Genomic DNA, 25,590 nt, shown 5'->3' on the forward strand with positions numbered 1-25,590 from the left:
AGGTAGTGAAATTGGAAACAAAAGGCTAAGAGAGCTTGCAAACCCTTTTATAACAGATGTCTCTCATCAGAGAGCTGCCAAGTCTAGAACCTGGCAACCGCGTTCCCGTCAAACTGGGAGGACGGGGGGGGGGGGGACGGGGAATGGACAACTCCAGCTGTCGAAAAGAAAAAAAATCAGGTCAGATCACATGTAATCAAGACCGTCCAACAGTGGAGAGTTCAACAGAAACTGTTGACATCTACAGTCTGTTCCTCAGAAAGAACCATCAACAGAGCCAACTCTACAGATGGCAAATGCAGAACAAGACGACTCAAGGACTCCGAACAGACCGCAGCCAGTCATTGCAGCTAATGAATCGCCAGATGACAAAGTTGCCATGCGTTCAGGACAGGTAATTAGAAACCCAGAACAACTCAGAGACACTTAACAAGTTGTTCCATATTGAACTTCAAAACCAGCAAGATAGTGTAAATTTTGTAAAATGGTAGGAATGTAGAACTTAAAGGGAGATGAAATGAAATGCTAAGTTGCATTATACCAGTCAGCCACTAGGTGGCGCTGTGTGTGACACACAGTAGACTCTCAGTATTACCAGCACTTCAGGAATGGAGGTGGTAAGACTGAGCATTGATTTAATACAGCTTTGAAACTTCATTTTTCACTCGATGAAGTGGGCTTTAGCCCACAAAAGCTTATGCCCAAATAAATGCGTCAGTCTCTAAGGTGCCACAAGGCCTCCTCCTTGTTTAGGCAGAAGAAAAATGCTGCTTTTAACCATCTTAATTAAAATGAAACAAGCACAGAACGTTTCCTTTCTGTGTCAAATTTCTGTTTTAAGCTTTCCCTTTATTTTTTTTTTTAGTAATTTACGTTTAACGCTGTACCCTGCTGTATTTGCTTTGTTCTCTCTGCTGCTGCCTGAATGTGTACTTCTGGTTCCATATGAGGCGTGTGGTTGACTGGGCAGTTCGAGGCTCTAGGGTACCTTACTTCAGCTAAACTCAGCCATACAGGCAGAGGACTGAAGGATTTGACACTGAACACATCTGGTGTGTATCGCTCACAAGGAAGCTCTGTAGCCGATCCATATCTGGCATAGGAGCACGACATACAGGAACACGCTGGAGGACATGGTTGCTCAACGAGAGGAACAATGAGGCCCTGCCAAGAAAGCCTTCATAGCTAGTTGTGGCCCCACCTTTGAGAATCTCCATTTTAGGGATTAGTCATGTACTGGAGACACAGGGAACCATGAAGTCAAGCCCTGGCAGTTAAGTAACACAGGAATGATTTCCAAATATTTGGTTTTCAAATATATTTTCTCTACAATTTCTAATTCAGCTCCATGCATCCTGTTGATGATTTAAGCCCCGATTTTTAAAAGGTATTTAGAGACACCACTGCACTCAGGGTTGTAACACCTTACTGATTTAGGAACCTACATCTCATTGACAACTCATGGGATTTTGACTCCTAAGTGCCTCAATTCCTTTTGGAAAAAAAAGTGGCCTGGGGTCCTAAATCACCTAGGCTTTGCAATGCGGGTGGCAAAAGTGACTATAAGACCTTTAAAAAGCTGGGCTTTTTTTATACATCAACATGAAAAACCCTTCTGTTCAACTTCACAAATATCGACTACAGAGACTTTCAGTTTCCTCTGCATAGGTCCAAATCCTGGGCTTGTTATTGTGAAATATTATAATAAAAGGGGAGAGGGTGGCACTGAAGCTTGATCGCTATTACTGCCCGAGTGTGAAGGTTTAATTATGAATCATTACATTTGCCTCCATTGCATTTCTAACACCGGAAACCCAAACGTTCGGTCTTGACATTTTTGGTCAACTCGAGCCACTCAGGCTGCTTCAGCAGAGGCTTGTTTCCTGCTTAATCATCCAAATCTCTGTGACAGGAACTTTGCACTTACAGAGACAAAGAGCATTTGCTCAGCAAGTTGTGAGGTAAATGCCAGGGGAGTAATAACAACTCTGATGGCTTGTCTCCTTGATGACAATGTACCCGCCAAAGTTCTGAGCTCTCTCTGGGCTTTATATCTATAGGATCCAAATACTTGGTGGGTAATTACAACAACCAGCAACTAAAATGTCTTCACCTGCAACCAAAAGAAAGCTTTCTGTGCTCAATAAATACTTACCAAGAAGATGTCACTACTAGATATCATTGGAGAATAGGTGTAGGCCTGGCCTGACATTAGTAACTTGCCTCATTTGTTAGTAGGCATTACTGGAAACAATAGGAAATGCCATTGCAAATCAGACCAGTGGTCCATGTAGTCTAGCACAGTGGTTCTCAAACTAGGGCAGCCGCTTGTTCAGGGACAGCCCCTGGCGAGCCAGGCCAGTTTTTTTACCTGCCGCGTCTGCAGGTTCGGCCAATCGCGGCTCCCGCTGGCCGCGGTTCACCGCTCCAGGCCAATGGGGGCTGCGGGAAGCAGCGCGGGCCGAGGGATGTGTTGGCCGCCCTTTCTGCAGCCCACATTGGCTTGGAGCAGCGAACCGCGGCCAGTAGGAGCTGCGATCGGCCGAACCTGCAGACGCGGCAGGTAAACAAACCGGCCCGGCGCGCCCGAGGCTTTCCCTGCACAAGCAGCGGCCCGGCTTTGAGAACCACTGGACTAGCATTCTGGCTTTGAAAGCAGTCAGCACCAGATGCTTCATAGGAAAAAGGCACTTGACTCCATAATGAACAATTACAGAATAACTGAATCTACCCAGAGCTAGATTGTACCTAATAAGATTGTGTAAATACTAAATTGTACCCCAGACCAGGATTAACAGTGGTTTTGCTATTACTGTACTCAGGCTGACATTGGATAATAATGTTACACTGGAGGCAAGGATTCGGTGCTGGCGGTTTAAATTAGTTTTATATGTTATTTTCCTGGTATGGAAATGCATTTTTACAAATATTTTAAAATAAAAAGATTATGCTCAAAAAATTGGCAGGTAAAGCTGCATCTGTTCACTTTTAAGAACCCAGCAAATTCCCAAGAAACCCCAAAGCCTCACCACGAAACAGATGAATCGGCCGCACTGCGCCTGGCACAGGATCCAAATCCTGCCAGATAAGACTTTGGCGCCAGACTCATTCAAAGGTTCAGCCAACCAGGAGCACCCTTTGGTAAGCCCTGGCCAGAAGTAATTCAGGCAACTGGCTCCAGGCCCTGCGGTAAACCTTTCTTACGGTCCCAGGATCAACAATACACGGTCTCATGGCTGGGAGTACATTAAAGCCTCAAAAATCGGCGGCTCCTCTGGCTCTCTCAATAATGCAGGCGCACCACATTTATTCAGAAACCAGATGGATTTAGCCTTGCACCGTAACAGTCATAAATAAACTAAATCCATTACCTGGAGGGCATTTGCTACAACATTTATTAATGTTTTCTTCAAAGTATTCAGCGTGTGGGTCTTTGCACGCCGCGATCTTCTGCGCATAAGTCAACGAAGAGCCCTAGGAAAAAGAAAGGGAAAGTTGTCAGAGGCAAGCATATTATGACCCTTAATGTTGCTGGTGTGTTTTGGGTTTTTTAACCTTTTATTTTTCCTTTATTTAATAGCTGTTTGAGACAGGGAATGTCATTTCATTGTATGTGTGTACAGACCCCTAACTGGGGCTTCTAGCTGGAAGCTCAAAACAAATAAATAATAAAGTAGAAATTGAAGAGATAGTCCTAGAGAATCAACATCTTTGCAGCCAGCTTTCTTTTCAATCTGCTGTTGTATGCATGACCCAGTAAAGAGAGGAAGCTGAGGCCATCTCTGTCTGTGGAGTAGCATGGGCCAAAGTTTGCCCTGACTTACACCCCACTGAGTTGCAGCCAGGGCAGAAACTTGTCCTATGTTTTAGCAGATGCATGTTGTAGTTCTTGAACAGAAGTTAAATCCAGTCATTTCAGGCATGTTTACGTATCTTATCTCTGTATCCTCATTATCCCTTGCCCTTGTGTATATTAATAACAACTTGCTTTCTCTTATGGGTTGCTAAAAAGTAATATTACAGTAGAGGCTATTTGTAAAAGAGAGAGATTTTTTCCCCCCACTAAACCTCAAAACCTTTGCAAAAGAGGCTCCAAATGCCACTGAAATTTCCTGGTCAAATCCTGACCCAATTAACATCAATGTTTTCGCCCTCCATGTTATGGCAAAAGGCTTGCAAACATCCACACCTCCCATCCTAGATGTTGGGAAAGTTCAGATTTGGGTAATCCAAACATCACAAGTCAGGACTATCTCTGTAATGCCTCAAACCGGAAACAAAAATATAAAACAACCACAAACACTGGGAAAGTTTGAGATTTGATCTGAATCCAGTTCCAAACTTTACAGTTTGACCGCATCTCTTCTGTTTAACAATCAGTATTACCAATTGCAAGCATTCAAATATCAGGAATCAGACACCCAAAACATCATAAAATACAAATCAAGAGATTTTTTACAAAATATATTTTGGGAGTTCTTTTCAATTGCCTTCTGATTTCTAAGCCTTTAAGCTGCACTTGCTTCATATTATCTAACTACCTTCATATCCAAGAAGGCTAGAAATGTAATTCTTTAAAAAATGAGATCTGAGATTCACACGCAGTCTCTTGAGTCCAGTACCTGGGATTTCAACAAAAATCACATGACTGGCAATAAAAATCGTAAGCATTGGCAATGCTGCGTAATCAAAAGGAGAACGTGTTTTGCATGTTACAGTTCTAACATTTTCATCATCAGACTGGTGAGGGACACTCAACAAAACCACAGTACATTTATAGATGGAAGGAACTGGGCCTTCTTCCTTCATTTTCATGACGACTTTGCATTTAACTAGACCTGCAGTTTGTGGACCGTTCACTTTCTAGTGACAAATCACTACACACAAAAATAAATTGTGTAGCTTGTAACCCACTGCTCTGCAATTTTTCCCTTGTAATTTCATAGCACGACAAACCATCTGATCATCAACACTCCTGGTCAAAAACCTGCAGTCCATCAAAATCAGCTGTGATCCAAATGACCTTAATTGCAGTTCAGGGAATAAAATCCAGCCCCAAGCAGCAGGCCCTAAGCACCACCTGACACGTGGTTCTAGTGTTTAAAAGCGAATTATGTGACGACGGTACCTTCTTACTCCGCAGTTCTGCTCCCTGTGTGCATTCAGAGTCATATCCCCCAACTTCGTTTATTTTTTTTTTAAAACAAAGGTACGATTTTACAACTTTTTACTCCTATCAGGCTTTGTGAGCCATCACTGCTGGGGGAGAGGGAGACGGATTATGTTCTCGCCCGTACATCGTCAACAGAATTAACTGTGGGCCTGTTCCAGCACCACTGAAATGGATAGGAATCTTTCCATCGATTTCAACAGACATAGGAATTTAGGGTCTCATTCACTCCTCTGCAGCCCTTAATTACATCCAAGCAACACCAGTGCAGGCAAGAGACTCTGTCCCTCCTGGCAAAGAACCGGTGCCATCAAACCCATGCTGCCAGATGAAAGCAGGAACTGGTTTTATCATTGTCAGTACTTTCTGATACCATTGCGGACTTCAGAAATCTCTTGGTTTAAAACCTGATCAAAATAAAATTCAGAAATGATGCCTCTTACAACACTGATGCCTCTTTTAACGGAAAGCGGCTGGCTGTGAGTCTCTTTCTTTTTTAAAGCCTATATGGCAGGTCAGATGAATACAGAACAATCACAAAACACTCTGGACCAGATCTTCAGCTGGCATAAATTGGCATAGGTCAGTTACTTCAAAGGACAAATGTCTGAAAATCTGGCCTTTATTCTCAAAGCAACCACAAAAAGTTCACTGTGCCTTTAAAAATAATAATAAAGGAAAGCTTTTCATTGGGCAGCAAAAGCGTTAGGAGTTTCCTGATTCATTAACAGGGCACAGATCAGAAAGCACTTAATCATTAATTCAGTGAAGAGTAAAAAAGACCTCTCCATCAGACTCAGAAACCTCATTAACACAATTGTTATTGTAAGATGTATATAAACTTGGAGACGTGCCTTAAAATATGGATAAAAAGAGAAATCAAAGCAGGAACAAGCTGTTTGAAGACCGGCAACGAGAATATCCTTCCTCCTTGCCAAAAAACAGCGTTCACATTCCATTGTGTCTCCTCTTCAGGGTCTGACAGAGATATCCACTTCCCACTTTCATTTAAAGGGAACCCCACTGTTTTTCTTCTAGCTGGTAGAAATGTTTTGCCCTTATTTTTAGCAGTGTTTGAGAATACGGCTCGGAAAATCCACTCAGCCGGTGGCAATCACCAGCAAGACTGACTTCTTGGACCTTGGATCCAGCCTGTGCCCAGAACTGGGTAGATTTAGCCTCAAGGGCCTCTTAAGGAAAAGCACCAGCAATCCATTCTGCCTCTCCTCGGGAGCTCTGGGCGCAAAAGTCCAGCGGACAGAACATCCGGAAGGCACTTAACATACAGAAAGCACATCTCTTGAATCCTGACTACTTCCTTTTCTTCAGTGCCACCATAACATGGAACCGAGCTAACTACCTCACTTAACTACCTGTACGGATCGCTCAACTGTAACTACACTAAACAATATCAAGACACTAAGGGCTTGTCTACATGGGGGTTTTGAACCATACAAATAGAGTTAATCCGCTTCTAAAACACGAGCCCTACCCATGATGCAACGCATCGCAGTGCATTAACTCCGCACTTAACCTGAAATCTGGAGTCCTCTTGCAAAGTGGACTACGTTTGTGGAGAACTGAATTCGTTTGCACTGTTGTTCGTGTGCAAGCAACAGCTGGCATCACTGCGTGCCTCCAATAGCTATCCCACATGGCTTTTCAGTCGACCATTATTCACCTGCTTACATCCTGTGCCCTCCCCTGCTCTGGTGTCAAGTTCCCAGGACAAACCCTCCCTCATTTAAAAGCTGGCACGGAGCCAGATTTTGCCCATTTGCTCCTGGATTCAAGTGTATCAGTATTCTTGTGATACTACAGCAATTCTACTCCACAACTCCCACAACACACCTGGGCCTGCTGCTTGGAGCCATATTAAGATCCTGGAGCTCATTGCCATCTGGGAAGAAGTAATCAGTGTAGTAAGCTCTTGTGGCCTGCCACCAGCATAAAAACCTGTTTGTAGACACTGCCAAGCAGATGTCCACTACGCAACATCCCTGGTCTTGAACCCAGGCTTAGGAGTCTCAAGATAGCCGCTGCACCCTGGCCAACACCCAAAGCCTACTAAAATCTGGTGGGCTGAGAAACTACTAGGACTGTAACCCCAGCCAAGGCACCACCCACGGGAGCGGATTGGAGGATCGCCCGGCTCCACCAATTGGTCCAACCACGCTATTTAAGCCAGGAGAAGAAACAGGAAATTTGTCCGGGCAACAAGATGGTATCCTGTCATGGCTGTATTGGACCCTGCCTGTGCCTGGACACCATTAAATTAGGCTTGAATAAAGGCTGGGAATGGATGGGTCATTACACGAAGTAAAACTATTTCCCCATGTTTATTCCCCCCTTCCCCACTGTTCTTGTCAACTGTTGGAAATGGGCCACCCTGATTATCAGTACAAAAAGGTTTTTTTTTCTCCTGCTGATAATAGCTCACCTTAACTGATCACTCTTGTTATAGTGGTATGGCAACACCCATTGTTTCATGTTCTCTGTGTGTCTATCTCTTTCTACTGTATTTTCCACTGCATGCATCCGATGAAGTGGGGTTTAGCCCACGAAAGCTTATGCTCAAATAAATGTGTAAGTCTCTGAGGTACCACCAGTCCTCCTCGTTCTTTTTGCTGATACAGACTAACACGGCTGCCACGCTGAAACATTTTCAGGCATGAGACTTGAGAACGACAGGCATCCCTAACAACATCCCCTGGGTGTTTCCATTTTCTATTTTCAGTGGCTGCTTAAAGTGCCAAGCAAATGTCTGCACCTCGGACTCCCACTCATCTTGCAGGGTTTCTCCCTTCGTCCAACAAATATCGCGCAGAATGCAACCTACTGCTATAAATGAGCAGTGCCAGTTTTTTTCAGCAGCTTTTTAACCTATTCCACAAATAGCACCCTCGCCCTTTCCACTGGCCAACTGTGCTCTCCACTTCCATTCTGCAAATTCCTTCCTTTTGTCCACGAGGCCAATGAATGGTGTCGTTAACCAGGGGATAAGTCAGGGAATAACCAAAGAAACCTCACCACCATTAGTGTCCTTAGGGTTCCTGAGGGTAAACATCCTTTCTCCACTAATGCAAAGAGGGGGTGGCCAACCTGAGTCTCCGGAGCCACACGCGGCTCTTCAGAAGTAAACATGCGGCTCTTTGTACAGGCACCGACGTCAGGGCTGGAGCTACAGGTGCCAACTTTCCAGTGTGCCAGGGGCTGCTCACTGCTCACCCCCTGGCTTTGTCCCCACTCCACCCCTTCCCCTGAACCTGCTATGCCCTCGCTCCTCCCTCTCCCCCTCTGAGCCTCTTGCATGCCCCGAAACAGCTGTTTTGACCACTGGACGTCAGGGCTGGTTATTGAGGTTTTGACCACTGGACGTCAGGGCTGGAGGGGCGGGGAGGGAGGCGCTGATCGGCGAGGCTGCCGGTGGGCGGGAGGTGCTGGGGGGAGCGGATGGGGGGTTGCTGATGTATTACTGTGGCTCTTTGGCAATGTACATTGGTAAATTCTGGCTCCTTCTCAGGCTCAGGTTGGCCGCCCCTGAAATAGGATCTCTCAGAGCTCAGCTGTATCACCACAGCCCCTTCCTGGCCACCCTACATTTATGTCTGTAAACCTGCCACGGCAGTCAGCCAGTCCTAGGAACACCATTGCGGAAATGCCCCTTTCTATGCCCTAGTACAGGGGGCAACTGAGGGAACCCATGCGCCTAATATAGTTTGGGCACCCCAGTGGTCAAAACCTCAATAATTTTCCAAGCATTACCCAGCTTTATAACCTGGTGCAACAGTATCTTTTCCAAGGCATGACACACCTGTATGACAGTGGCCCCAACAGTCGATCTCCCCACACCAAATTGGTTGGCCACATACTGGTGGCACTCCGGAGTAGCTAGCTTCCAGATGACAATGGTGACCCAGGTATGGGGGAGCACAGATTGGCATACTGGCTCTGCAACTCTGCAGTCAGAAAAAAAGTTAAAAAATCCCATCCTGAAATTCTCTCGCCAGTGCCGGTCATCCTAGGCCCGGAGAACAGTCCCTTCGCACCAATCCACGCTGGTCTCCTGGGCCCAGAAATAGCGCTGTATGGTCTGTAACTGATCCAGGAATCGGTCCTCTAGTACCAACTGCTTCCCCCATTGCTCTCTTTCTCCACGCTCCCATCCTGCTTCCACCACTGCTCAGTCTCCTGCTGCTACGGCCACATCATTTGTTTGGCAATGCGACAGGTGGTCTCCAAAGCCAAATCTGTCCAGCTCTGAGCGCTGAAATACACCCCAAAGAGACTCTGTGTGATCACAGCTGCCACCACAGCGGAGCAGAGCATTGCTGGGCCCACGCTGGCCGACAGCAATTCAAAAATGGCGCTAGCCGGCACAGGAGGGCAGAGGCCTGGGATTTCTCAAAAATCCGAAGCCCCCTGGCTTCCCACAATTCATAGCATCCCAGGAGGTCCAGTGTGGTGCAGTGAAGCTAAGGATCACACCGAGAAGGCAACCCCTTTGGTTCACAGCAAGCCACCACTGCGCATACACATGACACAAACTGAGAAACAGGAGTTCCACGTGCACACTATCGGTGCCACTCACCTACAGCGCTTTACCAGATGCAACGCAACGAGCTTCGCATTCACACACACACACACGCACATAGACAAGCCCCAGGAATGGAGAAAGCCCCGGATCCGAACAGACTGGAGTGGTTCTCTTCCATCTGGCACTGCAGCTGGAAGGAACTGAAGTGGTAGAGGGCACTGCGCCCCCCCCCTTATATAGCCCCATCCTCAAGACGCTGCTTGGAGACAGTTCAGCACCATTAGACAGTGCAATATCCCTAAGTAGGAATACGCGAGCCACTGGAAGAACTTTCCCTGTCAAGTGAAGGTGGGGCCGAGTCCTCCCTTTCTGTCAAATGTAAGCATTCACTTAAAAAAAAAAAAAAAAAGTTTCTAATACTAATGATTAGGGCTCCATGTCTATCTCGGAAGTCACAGGTTCTGTGACTTTCCATGACTTCTGCACCAGCTAGTGCAGCTGGTTGTGGAACTGCTCCATCAGCCCCGTGGCAGCTGCTTGGGTGGCCCCGGGTAGCGGGCCCTAGGGACCACCAGAGCAGCCACTGGCTCTGGGACCACCTGAGCTGGCTCTGGGACCACCTGAGCAGCGGTCCTAAGGGCGGCGGGAGCAACAGCGGGTGGGCGGCTCTGGGGGACCCCGGCAGCTGGTCTTGATGGCCCCCGGCCGCAGCCCACCCCCCCCCACAAGCATCACCCCCTCCTGCCCCCCCAGAGCGTCGGCCCCTGCCCTGCCTCCCAGCTAAGATTTAGTCAGAGGTATACAGTACAAGTAACGGACAGGTCACAGGCCATGAATTTTTGGTTACTGCCCATGATCTGTCCATGGCTTTTACAAAAAATACCCATGACTAAATCATAGCTTACTTATGGTGGTTGTGAAGAAAATCTACTGAATGTAAACCAACAGTAGGAGGCCTTCCTGAGTCCACCGCAAAGTGACATTGACAAAACTCTGGTCAGTTTCGCAGCTGCTCTTCAAAATACTGTGGACTTTGTGGGTCACTGTGAAACTGACCAGAATCAAGACACTTTCAATCTCCAGTTACTTGAGGCACCTTTGAACCAACCTGCACATTCACTGGGAGCAGTGGGGATCCAAAACTAGAGGCTGAAGGACGAATAGAGAAGCACTGTCCCCACCCCCATAACAGCACCCAACCATGTACAAATACAGCTTACAGCACACAGGCTTCTCGGGGGGAGCATAGAATAGCATAGACCCTGCAACATCCTCGAGGCTCCAGGATTGGGTGGAGAAGGCAGACAAGAAGCCCCTTTCTCCCTTTCAGTAGCCACAGAAGGTCTTAAAATGTATTAGATACTTACACCCCAGAGGCTGATACAGAAGTGGAGTTCCCGAGCACTGCTCTGGTAGGAATCTCACCTTCTCAGCAGCTGAGAGCGCTGGGTTTTTCACTAGGATATTGCCCCTGCACTTCATATCTCTCAGTTCCTGGACAATAGGTTTGGTCAGGCCTGGCTGCTGGGTGCACAGAATATTTTTCAAGTTTTGTAGCTTACCCCGGGATAAGGTGAATTGGGGGAGGGATAACTCAGCGGTTGGAGCATTGGCCTGCTAAGCCCAGGGTTGTGAGTTCAATCCTTGAGGGGGCCATTTAGGGATCTGGGGCAAAAATTGGGGATTGGTCCTGCTTTGAGTAGGGGGTTGGACTAGAGGACCTCCTGGGGTCCCTTCCAAACCTGATATTCTATGAGAACAAAGCCGGTTTTAAAGGAGACACATTCCAGCTATAATAAGCTCCGAAAGCCAGCATGGTCTGCAGCTCCTGAGCACGTTCCCTTTACCGTACTACAGTCAAGGGCTGGGCACTCTCAGGCAGACAATGCAGTCCTATTCACCAGCAGGAGGTTTGATTAATTCTTATTTATCATGATTCTAGTTTATATAAAAAGGAAAAAAATATTTTCAAAAACTTCTAGGTTCAGTGATCATTGTTCATGCTGGGCTTGCTATAGTAGTCTCACAGGAAGAGTAACAAGTAATAGAGAAACCACAGCATTTGCAAATGTGCGCTGACAGCACTTCTGCTGCAAAAGCTAACAAAATAAAATAGTTTCTGAAGGCTCTGCTGCTGGCCAAATTATTTTTAGTCAAAACTCTTCGCCTGTTTATTAAGAGGAGGCTGATCAAATGCAGTAGCTGCAGTTCTCCGGCCAGGTCATGTTGAACAGCATTAAGTCAAACAGACCTAAGGAACTTTTAAATCTTAAACCTTCACTTCAAAAACACACACACACACACACACACACACACACAGATAAAACAAACCACATCATAAATTATCCTGCTGGTGAGGCTTCCCGGCAAGATACATTCTTGTCTCATTTTCTGCACTGTCTTTTAGATGTTGCAAATACTGTCCTGGAAGCGTTGAAGAGACAGGAAAACCTCTTGCTCAATGGGTTCACATCCGCCTTTCAGAAATTTTGCTTGACAGGGCGCGTCTATTGACTGATACGATCACACCAAGTTGATCTGATTACTGGTGGCTGTTGCTGACTAACTGTTAAGAAATTGTCAATTAATCCGAAACTAAAGTGCATTATAAGACACTAAAAAAGAATCTTACCACTTTGGACTTGAATTCTCGGCTGGATACAATGGGCCGGATTCTAAACTCACTGTTAAAACTTCCATGGAATTAATTCTTATTTACCCTGGAGTAAGCAAGAGTGCAGTCAAAGTCAGTCAGTCAGACCTGCTATGCAAGGGCAGAACGACAGCTGTCCTAAAGCTAACTTACTTGGCCACAGGATGATTCCCCTTTTCCCACTCTTGCCCCCTATGCCAGGGGCCAGAAGAGGATGAGCACAGAAGCTGTTATGCCAGGTGAATCCTCAGACATCCAGATCCACTGGACGTCTGGGATAGTGACAGAACACAGGTGCAGCAGGGGCCAGCATCTGGCCTAAAATTTTTCAATTCCACCATATTTTCTGTGCAACTCATCTCTCCCTCTGCTTTAATTTGTACCTCTAATTACGGCACCTAACTCGTATTATGAAAATAAACTCTTCACTTGAAAAAGAATGCTGTAAATCTGAAACCCTTTTATGGGCTGATGTGACTCATACCATCACTCAGGAATAAAATCTGATCCCAGATTAAAGGTAAACATAACCCAGAGTCACAAGACAAATCTGAGAAGAACCTTGCACCGAAAACTTAGGGTCAACTTCAGAATTGCTCAGACTAGACAGTAGCATGTAAGGAGGAAAGACTTTTCAGAGATTTGTACAAACAGAATGGAAACATCTGAATGATGTCAATGGAAGCAAACTCATTTCCCAAGAGCAGGCAGAGACACTTACACCAGAGATTTGGATTCACCCTTTTATAACGGTTTTCTACTGTAACCTCTGTACATTACCTGAGCATACTTTGGCATATTGCTACTTTGTGCCGGGATATCAGCAGGACAAACGGGAACAAGCCTAGCACACAGGGCAGCTCAGGGATGGGAAGCACAGTCGGCAATGCCCAGGACATTAGGCAGTGCACGAGAGGTTACACGCAAGGCAGAGACCCAGGACTCTACCCCTATGGAGTTAAAAACGCAAACGTTCACAGCGCATTCCACTCTGCAGGGTGTATTACAGACTCCCAGCAACCAGATGGTCTAACCCAGGGGTGGCCAACCTGTGGCTCCGGAGCCGCATGCGGCTCTTCAGAGGTTAATATGCGGCTCCTTGTATAGGCACCGACTCCGGGGCTGGAGCTACAGGTGCCAACTTTCTAACGTGCCGGGGGGCGGGGAGGGGGGTGGTGCTCACTGCTCAACCTCTGGCTCTGCCCCAGGCCTTGCCCCCAAGTCTGCCATGCCCTCGCTCCCCCCGCTCCCCACCAGAGCCTCCTGCACACCGCGAAACAGCTGATCGCGGCGGGCGAGAGGCGTGGGGAGGGAGCGGCAGGCACCGATTGGTGGGGCTGCTGGTGGGCAGGAGGCGTTGCAGGTTGGAGTGGAGGGAGCGGATGGGGGGCTGCTGACGTATTACGGGGGCTCTTTGGCAATGTGCCTGGGTAAATTCTGGCTCCTTCTCAGGCTCAGGTTGGCGGCCCCTGGTCTAACCTATCGCATGCTTATGAGGGAGCCTCTGTAACAAACCAGGGCCGCAGCTGGTAGCTCATCAAAACACACATCTACAACACACCTGTGCTCAACGATTCCCAGAATGGAGCTGAGCCACCTCCTCCCTGCCCGTTTTGGGGGATTAGCACCCCAGGGGGGATACACTCATACAGAGCTTCTCTGCCTTCCATGGCGTGCAGGGACTGCAACTGCGCTTGTCCTTTCTGCTGGGCCCGATGGGAAGAGACTCACTCTCCCCACACGCCCAACCACAATCCAGCCCCTAATGTTCATATTAGAGGTGGACCTGGCTCATAAAGTTCAAATCCAGATTGGGAATCACACTTCCCCAAAGCATGAGGGGCTTGGGACAGAGGCACCGAGTGGGCTCCATGTAACAGAAGGGACTGACCAGCTCAGAAGTTCAGAGAAGGGTCCTCCCCAACATTCGGGGGGGGTTGCCCCCAGGCCACTGCCAGATTTGCACTGTGCAGTGACAAGGTGAAGCACTTCACAGGTACTAGGTATTACTAGCATGATGCTGACTTTCTCTAAATCCTGCCCGACAGGCAAGTGTCCCTTTTCGCTCTGCGGCTAGCCAGGAACTTCTACACTGCAGCCCTTGGGGTGATTACACAGCACAAGCTGGTAACATTTCACTAAAATGCCATCTCCAAATTCAAGGGGTCAAGCGGAGGATTTTAAACAGGAACTGCCTCCTGTTTGTTAACCACAACGAAGTCATCGAACCCTCTGACATCAGAACCTGTTGCTATGGAAAAGACTTATGTGGTTCAGAGATGCAGTTTGTTCAGCAGCAAGATCTACTGCAAGAGGGGAAAATACAGAGCTTTATTTAAAATACCTGATCTGGTCATTTGGAGGACAAATACTGTCAGGGGCAAATGCTGCCCTCAGATGCTGGCAACTGTCACTGAAGTCAAGGGGTGCTATGCCCGCGGACCTGAGATCAGAACCAGGCCCTAAGACCTACACTCAAAGCATTGAGCTCTTCAAAATCACTTACTGCCATCATTGCCCAAAGACAAGTTTATGGGTCCACTGTATGAATAGTTCACCTATCTTGTACTCTCTAGGAGTAAAGAGGGCCAGAACAAGGCCTGTCAACTATTTAATGTGGGTCTTCTGCACAAGGGTGAATTTCACCCTATAAGCTAGGAGCTTGGCATATTCTGATAGCAATGGACAGTACAACTCTCCTTCCCTGATCATCAGACCCCCAAACCTCAAAATCTTCTGTATTTCCTTTCTTATGACTATGGATTTTTTTTTCCTAGCTTATCTTAGAGTTTTATACTGCCACCCATCACCATAGTATCCGAGCACATTTTTCCCAGCATAAACTGGGAAAGCAGGAAACTTTATTATGCACGGAACTCATTTATAATGCACAAAAATAACGTAAGTGTCCAACAATATCTGGCCCACACTCTGGCTTGAAGAGACAGGGCCAGAATCTGATCGCTGCCATGCTGATGTAAATCTGATGTAACCCCAAATGGGTAGAGCTATTCTGACATAGACAAAATCAGAATCCAGTCAACAATACTTAATAAATCCTATGAGCCATCTCATTTTCTTTACTGGTCCTTGTCTAGAATACTGTACCTTAATCTAGCATGTAATATCAGATCCAGAGACAGATGCTTAAGAGACCACAGCTGTCAGTGGCTTTCTGATTTGTTGCTGATAGCTACTTTGGTTTACTTTTGATGATACATCTTCTAATACTGACATTCAACAATATGTTGAAGGTGAGAATCATACTTTTGAGATTTTAGTCACATATCCTGTTCATTTTCTATGACTTTGCTCTGCTAACCATCACTGGTGTATATTAACTAAGACTTATACTGCTTTAGGGCATACATACACAGAAAGTTGGTATATGCAGGCTCACAGCAAACATTACCACCACCTATGTGGAATTTTATAAGAACAGTTATGAAATTGTATTACTTTTCCTCTAATTCTGATACTAGTGGGCACCTTAAAGTTTCATGACTCTCCGATGGGGCGATATCTGTGCATGTGCTGATATAACACTATTTCACTGACCAGGCCCCGGTCTACACTACAAATTCAGGCTAGTATAACTATGTCGCTCGGGCGTGGAAAATCCACACCCCTGAATGAAGCAGTTATGCCGACCGAACTCCCGGCGTAGACAGCGCTGTGTCAACAGGAGGGCTTCTCCTGCGACATAGCTGCCACCTTCTCCCGTAGGCAGTTACTGTGCCGATGGGAGAAGCTCTCTCATCGGCGTAGGTAGCGTCTTCCCTAAGCGGTACAGCAGCACTCTAAAGGCTTGGCTACACTTACATTTTATAGCGCTCTAACTTGCTGGCTCAGGGGCGTGAAAAATCACCCCCCTGAGCGCAGCAAGCCAGAGCGCTTTAAAGCGCGAGTGTAGACAGGCTCCGAGCGCTGGGAGCCAATCCCCTCCTGGAGGTGGATTACCAGGAGCGCTGGGAGAGCTCGCTCCCAGCGCTCGTGCTCAACCACACTCGCACTTCGTTTCCACTGTAGCCATGCCCTCAATGTAGACACGCCCCGAGTAATCAACCCATCAAGTTTTCTTGTCTTTTATTATTTAATATTTTATACTAGGTGTCCAGAGGCCTGGACCAAGATCTGGAACCCAAGATGACAGGAACTGTACAAACAAATATGGAGACATGGTCCCTCATCTAGAATCTTACAACGTAAGACGACAAGGGTCATGAGAAAAGAGGGTAGATATTATACAAAGTTGCCATTTTGTGCAGAGTAAGGGAGAGGGAGAAATCAGAGATGACCATCAGATTAAAAAGCATGAAGCACATGGAGAATGGTGGTGTCAACACTGGCAGAGAAGGTCGGAGAAAGTTCCAGAGGGAAAAAAAACAAGGAAGCAGATTTGCGCATATTAAGTATAAATTGATTGTGAGACATCCAGGAAGAGGTATCTGAGACAGGCGGAGATGTAAAACTGGATGAAGAGGGGCAGAGTGGGAGTGGAAAAGACAACGGGAAAGTCACCCGCATAAAGATAGCAGACGGAATCATGTGAGGAGACGAGATCACCCTGAGAGAGGGCGTAAAAGGAGAAGTTCTGGTTATATAAAATCAAGGGGAAATATTTGTAAAGGCTTCTTGAAATGTGGCATTTGGGGGATTTTTAATATAGAATTTCCTGGCTCTGCAGTGTTTGTGTATTTTAAACTACAATGTCCTATTTAGATTTTCTCCCTTACAACCTTAACTCCTGCTTAATATAATCTGGACTGTGAATCATACAAAGGGCATTCGTGCATAATTCTCCGTCATTGCCTGGTCTCCTTCCTCTTGCATTTTCTGCACTGTGCTCCTTCTGAGACTGCAGTTTCTCTGCATAATACCCACACCCCGATGTCAACCAGGGAAACTAAGAGGAAATAATATAAGAAGAGATGGGCCAAAAGTAAAACCCAGATCCTAATAGTCCCGTCCTTTGGGGAAAATGGGATCTGGATCTGAATTTTGCAGCTGGTTCTCTCTAAGGGTATGTCTACACTGCAATTAGACAACCTCAGCTGACCTGTGCCAGTTGTTCGAGCTAAGGGACTCAAGCTAAGGGGCTGTTGAATTGTGGTACAGATATTTGGGCTCAGGCTGCACTACACAGGGTCCTAGAGCCCGAGTGCCACACCGAGCCCACACATCTAAAATATGGGAAAGCTCCTGGCAAGGATAACTTGAATGCAGAATTGTTCAAGGTAAATCCTCAACAAGCAGCCAGCATCTATCCTGGCCCCTCTATTTCCATCAGTCTGGGAAAGGGGAAGAGTGCCAGATGAGTGGACCAATGGGGTTATAATGAAATTACCAAAAAAAGAAAAGGAGGACTTGTGGCACCTTAGACACTAACCAATTAATTTGAGCATAAGCTTTCGTGAGCTGCAGCTCACAAGGAACTCTCAGTGACTGTACTAACTGGCATGGTATCACACTTTTAACTGCGCCAACCAAAGCAGTGTGTAAGATCATAGTCCATCTTATATCAGAGGCAATTGATAGCATTCTCAGAAAAGAGCAAGCTGGTTTTCGGAAAGGGCGTGGATGCACAGACCAGATCTTCACTCTATGAAACATAATAGAATAGTGCTTAGAATGGCAACAGCAACTCTACATAAACTTCATGGACTTTGAGAAGGCTTTTGATAGCATTCACGGGACCGGCCTATGGCGCATTCTGCGAGCATATGGAACTCCTTTCCGTATAATCAATGTCATCAAAAGCTTCTATTTCAACTTTACATGCAGTGTTGATCAAAGAGAGCTCAGTTTTGAAGTCAAAACAGGAGTATGTTGGGGTGTGTCATGTCTGCAATCTTCTTCAACACTGCAATGCAGCGTACAACAGAAGACATGCCAAGAGGCATTAAATGAACGCTCTTCTCATCCCTTGAAGACCTGGACTTCGCAGACGATGTCACTTTCCTATCACATACCCAACACCATATACAAGAAAAAACAACTTGAATCAATGCATTCAGCCAGCAAATTGGACTGAAAATCAACTGCAATAAGACAGATACCATAACCTTTAATATTGCCTCACCATCACCAGTATGGAGAGAGGATTATGTTCTCACCAACGTAGAAACATTCACATACTTGGGCAGCACCTTCAGCCAGGACGGTGGAACAAGCCAGGACATCCCGAACAAAATCAGTAAAGCCAGGTACGCCTTCAGGAGCTTAAATACAGTCTGGAAATCATCAAAACACAACGCCAAAACCAAACTCAAGATTTATCAGAGCTGCATACTTACAACACTACTTTATAGTGCAGAATGCTGGGGAATGAGAAAGTCTGACATGTCCAAACTGTCTTCATTCCACACAAGCTGCCTCAGAAAAACCCTCCGTATCTTTTGGCCCAGAACAATCTCAAACCAAGATCTATTGACACAGTGCAGCCAAGAGGATATGAGAACCACCACTGCCAGGAGGCGTTGGAGATGGATCAGTCATGTGCTTCGGATGGAAACTAATTCCATCACCAGAGTAGCAAGATGATGGACACCTGAAGGCAAATGAAAACGAGGCCGCCAGAAAACAACATGGCGAAGAGCTGTGGAAGCCGAGCTGAAAAACCTGGGGCACAGCTGGGGAACCACTGAAAGATCTACCAGAAACAGACAGGAGCGGAGGAAGCTTCGTCACTGCCCTAAACGTCAGAGGCGTAATAGGAACATGATGATGATTAGCCCAAGCCTCAGAAGCCTGAGTCAGCTGGCATGGGCCAGCCACAGGGTTTTAATTGTAATCTAGACATACCCAAACCCTGTGTCCATGGCCCTGGGGAAAATTCAGAAACGGTTCCAAACTTGGCAACTTGGGCCCATCTCTAGATGCAAGGAATTCCGAAAATGATGCTGTACAAAGAACCCAACTAACAGCAGGCCTGGTATTCTCAACATTCCCATACCTGCCACTGGAAAAAAAATGACTTATGGACCAAACAAACTGCAAACATTATAGAGTGACATTTTTTGCCAGTATGTTGAACACAGAATCACAGGGTTAGAAGAGAGACCACAAGGGTCAGTCTAACCCCCTGCGAAGATGCAGAATTTGTTGTGTCTAAACCACCCAAGACAGATGGCTCTCCAGCCTCCTTTTGAAAACCTCCAGTGAAGGAACTTCCACAACCTCCCCAGGCAGTCTGTGCCATTCTCCTAGGAGGCTTTTCCTGAAATTTAATCTAAATTTGCTATGCTTCAGTTTGAACCCATTGTCTCTTGTATTGCCCTCTAGCATGACCCTCCTGTTTTCCCTGTGTCACTAATGGCTTTGCACAGCTCTGTTTACAGTCTCTTAGCCACAGAACTCCTTTATCATTGCAGCACAAATGAAAATGTGTGCAACAACCAGACAGAACTGGCACATAGCCCCTAGACCTAATGGTGAGACGAGCTGGGGAAATCAGCACTGTTATCCTAAGCCTCTTGCTTTGGGTTTTTAACAACCTCTCCCCCATTCCCATCCCTCAGCAGCCCAGGCCTTGTATCATGGTCATCACTCATCCTGCCAAGATCTAGATTGAAACTCCTTGGAAACCAGTTATTATTTACAGGATGGGTCACCGGGGAGAGACCAGAGGCACTCAGTTTGCAAATGGAAGGCATGAGCCCTTGTGGGCTGCTGAAACCACTTCTATTAAAAACACCGAAATATTCTGGGTGACTGAAATGTTCTAAATGGCAAGATTTAGGCTCAGTTCCTGTGGGTAAGTGCCGACTTTGACAAGAATCTTTCAAGTCACTCAGAATGAATGAGAAAAACAAACCAAGAAAAAGTGTGTCATTCAAGAGCGATTCGCTTTGCTAGTTTCCCCTGACTGAACACTCCTGCCAGCAAATAAAATGCTGAGCTTTCATTAGACCCACTATGCGCCGGTTCTTTAAACTGATCACATTTTGCAATAATGGGCAGGAGATCTTTTTTTTCCACATCACTACGGTGGCTGCAACATTTTTGAAGCGACCATTTTGTTTTTCAATCTGCACGTGATTTATTTTTTTTTTATTTTTTTGCTGGTGAAAGGTGCAAGATTCACAGCCCCAAAAGACCAAATACCCCTATTTGTCAACAGAATGGGTACAGCATGGACAGCGATGGTGAAAGCTTCCCCAGTTCTCCGCCACCAGTATGGGACCACGTGTAGGAGTGAGAAAGGAGTTCACTGTCCACAACCCGGTCAATCTTTGGCCTCACTGAAGCTGCCAGCAAGGGGCACAAGCAGGGCTAATTGTGAGGGTTTGGGTGATGAGACGCACCACAAGACTAAGACACAAAGCAGGCAAACAAATGCTAACAGCTTTTAGCCACTACTTACCTGGGCTAGATTCAAACTGGAAGACTATAGCTGAAAAGCTTGCTAAACTGTTACCAATCCACCAAGGTATCCAGTCCCTCTAAAATACCATTGTGTAACTCCATGTGTGTTTTTATCTATACACACACACACACATATATACACACACACACAGATTGTCTGGTCACTTTAGCTTTTCATCCTGTAAACCCTAAATAAATACATAAATAAATTGCACATGCTATCAAAGCTTCCCCTACATGGGAAATATTTTAGATCTTGAAATAAATAAGACAAATGTACATATCAGTATGATGGAGGTAAATTATGAATTTCCAATTCTGTACCTACTCAGATAACATCACCCAAGATGCTTTAGCCTATATAAAGTGTTTGTTACACTGTATAGATATTTTAAACATGTGGTCACAAACTATTACAAAATCACTTCGCCCTAAATATCAGAAAGGCAAATGACACCTCAGATCCCTCATTACTGTACTGAGCATGCAGATCAGTGTCAAGGTCCTGTGGCTCACCCCTGACTATTTCATCTTTACTGTGGTTCACCCCGACTATCTCACCTTCACTATCTCACCTGTTATCCAGGTCCCTCCCCTACTACATTCATTTACTTGGAAGCTATTTTCAGCTCTTTGAATATCTCAATTTTTCTGGTGTTCTTTTCTCCAGATTCCTAGTCCTGTTCACTAACGTCATTCTGGTCTCCAGACTTCTACATTTGCTATAAACAAGCATCAAAGAGCCAAATCTTGGATTCTCTGCACATCCCAGGCTATGGGAGATCGGGGTGTGCAAGGAACACAAGACGAGGTCCATACAAAGCTTCACTGAAACTCTCTTTCTAAAGCAGTGATGCTCAGAATGAAATTCATGAGCCACAAGTGGCTCTTTGCAGTACCTGATATTAAAACACTGGGTAATTTAATTAAATCATTAACCAGTCAGGATGCTTTTAGTATGTTATTAACTAATTAAGTTAAATTAACAACTTATTTGCTATGGGAATTGTGTGTGTGTGTCTATATATATATATATATATATATATATATATATATAAAAACACTAAAATATTTCCCGTCATACGGTTTAAATATGAATAGTACTACAATAAATGAAACAACAAATTCACACTACTCCAGCTCTTTTGGGTAATGTTGATTGTTAATTTCACTCCTGAACCACTGAGGTCTGAGTATCACTTATCTAAAGTATTTATATGGTCTCCCTTGCACAGTAGTTGAGTAGTCACCACCTTTATTGTATTTATCCTTGCAAAAATCCACTCCAGGAATAAATCAATACAGTGCGTAAACACAACATTCAAAGTCAAAAATGGCCTTTCCAAAATGGCCTTTCTCACTTGACAAGGTATGTGCTCTGTTCGACAGAAACATAGTGGAAGGGTCCCAGCTGTAGCTCCAAATCATGCTGTAGATCTAAATCAAAGGACTTTTCTATGTATAGAAGGGCAGATTTTAAAGTCTTATCAAGTACAACCAAAGGTTCCTGTTTAATGCACACAGATTTTTATTCTGCACTTGCCAGGGTGCAATCAGCCTGTACAAAACAAGCGAAGAGGCTAAGGAAGTGGATATACTGTAGGGCTAAAGCGGATTCCACAAAGAGGGAACCCATGGAGCGTAACAATGTCTGAATGCGTCCGATGACGTGAGCTGTAGCTCACAAAAGCTAATGCTCAATTAAATTGGTTAGTCTCTAAGGTGCCACAAGTCCTCCTGTTCTTTTTGCGAACGTTTTTTTTTTAAAAAGTAGTGGAATTTGTAAAGCTGCTGGGATCTGAGGGTCTGCAGAACTCAGAGGGCACAAGCAGAGGCCGCTGGAGAATGACAAGTAGTCATAACAGGAAAACAATGAGCAATTCATTTTCTCTCTTATTCAGAGCAGACGCACCAACCCCAGATGCAATCGTCTCTCGGGAGCAGACACAGGCTCTGCTCAGCACGCAACCTTTGGGCCACACCGCAACGCACATAATCAACAGAATCAGAATTAGCAGGATGCACCCAAACCTCGGCGCACTGAAGAGGGGCGGGGGGGGGCACTTTTGTGCCAAGGATTACGGCAGCCAGCTGCGGAATCTGGGCTCGCGGGGTGAAGGCAGGGGAGGGGAGGCAGTGAACCGAATCAAGCCCTAAGGAGAGGAGGCGGCAGGGGGCTAAGGCAGAAGCAATCGGGGGAGCGGCCCCCCCCCACAGGGCTGGGTTAGATCAGAGAATGGGCGCCCAGCCGGCTCCCCGCACCCGTGGGTTCCCAGCAGCCGCCCCGTCCGGAGTCCATGGGAGCCGTTCCGGGAAAGGGCTGGAACCCGGCCGGGCCCGGGTCCAGCGCCGGGGGCCCGGGCCGCGCTCACCCACCTTGCCGGGCAGCGAGCCCCCCACGTGCAGCAGCAGCGCGCCCACCAGCCAGCCGGGCCCCATCCTGCCGCGCCGCTCGCCCAGCAGACCCCGCGGCGCTGAGACTGAAACCCGGAGCCGGCCGAGGGGTGGAGCGGGGCGGCGCCGGCTCCGGGACGTCCCCCCCGCGCAGGGCTGAGCGGAAGCCGGCCGCTGCCCGCCCTCTGTCCCGGGCCGCCGGCTAAGGCGTGGGGGCGGCGGCTGCTGTCCGCCCCCCCCAGCTCTCCTTGCCTCGCCTGGAGTGTGGCCCTGCAGGGTAGGAAACAAATACCCGAGGGGAGGGATCCCAGGGAATAAGGCAGCTTGCGGGAGGCGGATCCAGTCCCCACCCCCAAAGGTCAGTCCCAACTGTGCACGGCGCAGGATGGGTCGCACGTGCCTTGGGCTTGGGACAGGGCAAATGGGGCTCCCCCAAGGAGCTCCCCCCGCTGGGGGCCCGAGGCAAGAATATTTTTTCGGCCGCTAAGGGCGACTGCTTGCCTTGCCTTGTTTCCACAAACCAAAAATATCCCACCCCAAGCTCCACTAATGCAGGGGGTAAAAAGTCCTCATTAAATGAGATGAAGGGGATTTGGAGGGCAATACTAAACTGAGGCCCTTTCCCCTGCTTGGGGCCCTGAGAAATGCCTTACGCGCCCTGCTCTACACTACAAACCTATGTGGCTATAACTCCGGTTTGCTCAGCAACACAGTTAGCCCGAGGGGACCAAACTCCTGGTCGACAAGAAGCCTTCTCCCGTTGATATAGCTACCACCTCTCAGGGAGGTGGATTAACTACGCCAGTGATTCTCAAACTTTTGTACTGGTGACCCCTTTCACATAACAAGCCTCTGAGTGCGACCCCCTCTTATAAATTAAAAACACTTTTACATATATTTAACTCAATTATAAATGCAGGAGGCAAAGCGGGGTTTGAGGTGGAGGCTGACAGTTTGTGACCCCCCCATGTAATAACCTTGCAACCCCCTGAGGGGTCCCAACCCCCAGTTTGAGAACCCCTGATTTATGCTAATGGGAGAAGCTCCCCTGTTGGGAGTAGGTAGGATCTTCACTAAGCACTACAGTGGTGCATCTGCTGTGCTGTAAGAGTAGACAAGCCCTTCGTTTGCTCATACCTAGCATCACTACTGCCCGGCGGGGCTGATCCAAGTGTGATGGATTAGACATATTCCTCCAGGGCAAATGACACGTTCTTCCCCTTCCTGCACTGCACCCATGGCCTGCAGTACAATCAGCTGCACCTGTCCAATTGGAATCTATTCCCGGAGGCCTTGTGTACACTGGGACATGACTCATGTCTTTAGTGCAGACAAGGAAAATTGTGTTTAAGAACAGGTCTGCTACTTGTGATTAACCCTAGGGTACCTTTCCAAGGTTAACTATGATCAGCTAACTAGCTTTAAAATATGATAGTAAACATGACTTAGCACCTAGTGTAGACAGGGACAAGGCTTGTTTAAAAACATGTTAGCGGATTGTGGTTAATGCCCTGGTCCTCTCCAGAGTTAACCATGACTGAGTAACATGATCCCTGTGTGGGAATGGGGAAAACCATGACCAGCTAAGAAATTTTTACACAGGCTTGTCCTGCTCTACATTGGCTGCTGTCATGTTTGACATCAAGATACGTTTTCCCATTGTAGACACAGACTATGACTATAAAAAAAGTTTCCTTGTCTGAATTCACTCTGTAGCAAAAACTGTCATGTTTTATGGGCCAAACACTACTTCCCTTACTTGTGGAAATAGTCCCACTGGCTTCAAGTCATCTCTTGGGAAGGGAGAGAAGGTGGGGGTTCAGATGCAGCAATGATGTGAGCCATAAAAGTATCTGGATAGATTGGGGCAACACCAATTAGAGGGAGGGGGGAAGATAGGAACTACACAGCAGGGTGGAGTGGGGATGGGTAGTGTAGTCTCAGTAGGAACGTTTCTATCTAGGTGGTTCCTTTTCTGTTTCCCCTTCATCATTTATTTCTCTGAGCTGCTATTTTGCCTTTGTTAACACTTCAGCTTTTTCCAGTCCCTTCTACAGCTTCATCCTCCACCAAATACGCTTTCTAAACGCGTGATATTAGGGGGGATGGAAATCACACTCCAAGCAACCCACACAGTCACTGTACAAACATCTGTGAAACTGCTTCAGGGGTTGCTTGCAGGCTAATAAATCAGCTATTATCCAGCCCTCTCCTCCACACATTCCAGTGGAGTCAAGGTGAGGACTGATCATCTTAACCTATGATGTAATCTCATACTCCATGAAGGTTAAGTTTGGTTCCAACTTCAGAACTCATTTGAGTATCTGGACTCCAGGCCACAGCTCTTCAATCCAGCACTCCTATCTCAGGGAACTGTGCACAGCCACTGTCAAGGAGGCATATCGGGGTCTCCCTGTATGGGGAGAAAGGGGATTGCTGGCATGGTGGACAAGGGGGAAACGAAGGTTC

At 46.7% G+C, this 25,590-nt stretch overlaps 1 protein-coding gene across 1 annotated transcript in view; it reads right to left on the minus strand.

Annotated features, from left to right (window-relative positions):
* TNFRSF1B (TNF receptor superfamily member 1B) overlaps nt 1–23,212 on the minus strand; it is a 42,501-nt gene extending 19,289 nt beyond the window's left edge. The window contains exons 1-2 of the mRNA XM_077837443.1: nt 23,104–23,212; nt 3,372–3,474 (exon numbers count right to left, since the gene is read on the minus strand). Coding sequence (XP_077693569.1) covers nt 3,372–3,474; nt 23,104–23,166 — 166 coding nt within the window. The 5' untranslated portion in view covers nt 23,167–23,212. The remainder of the gene's footprint in view (nt 1–3,371; nt 3,475–23,103) is intronic.
* Nucleotides 23,213–25,590: the final 2,378 nt, after the last annotated feature.

Source organism: Eretmochelys imbricata, chromosome 18, assembly GCF_965152235.1.
Source record: "Eretmochelys imbricata isolate rEreImb1 chromosome 18, rEreImb1.hap1, whole genome shotgun sequence".
Lineage (NCBI taxonomy): Eukaryota > Metazoa > Chordata > Testudines > Cheloniidae > Eretmochelys > Eretmochelys imbricata.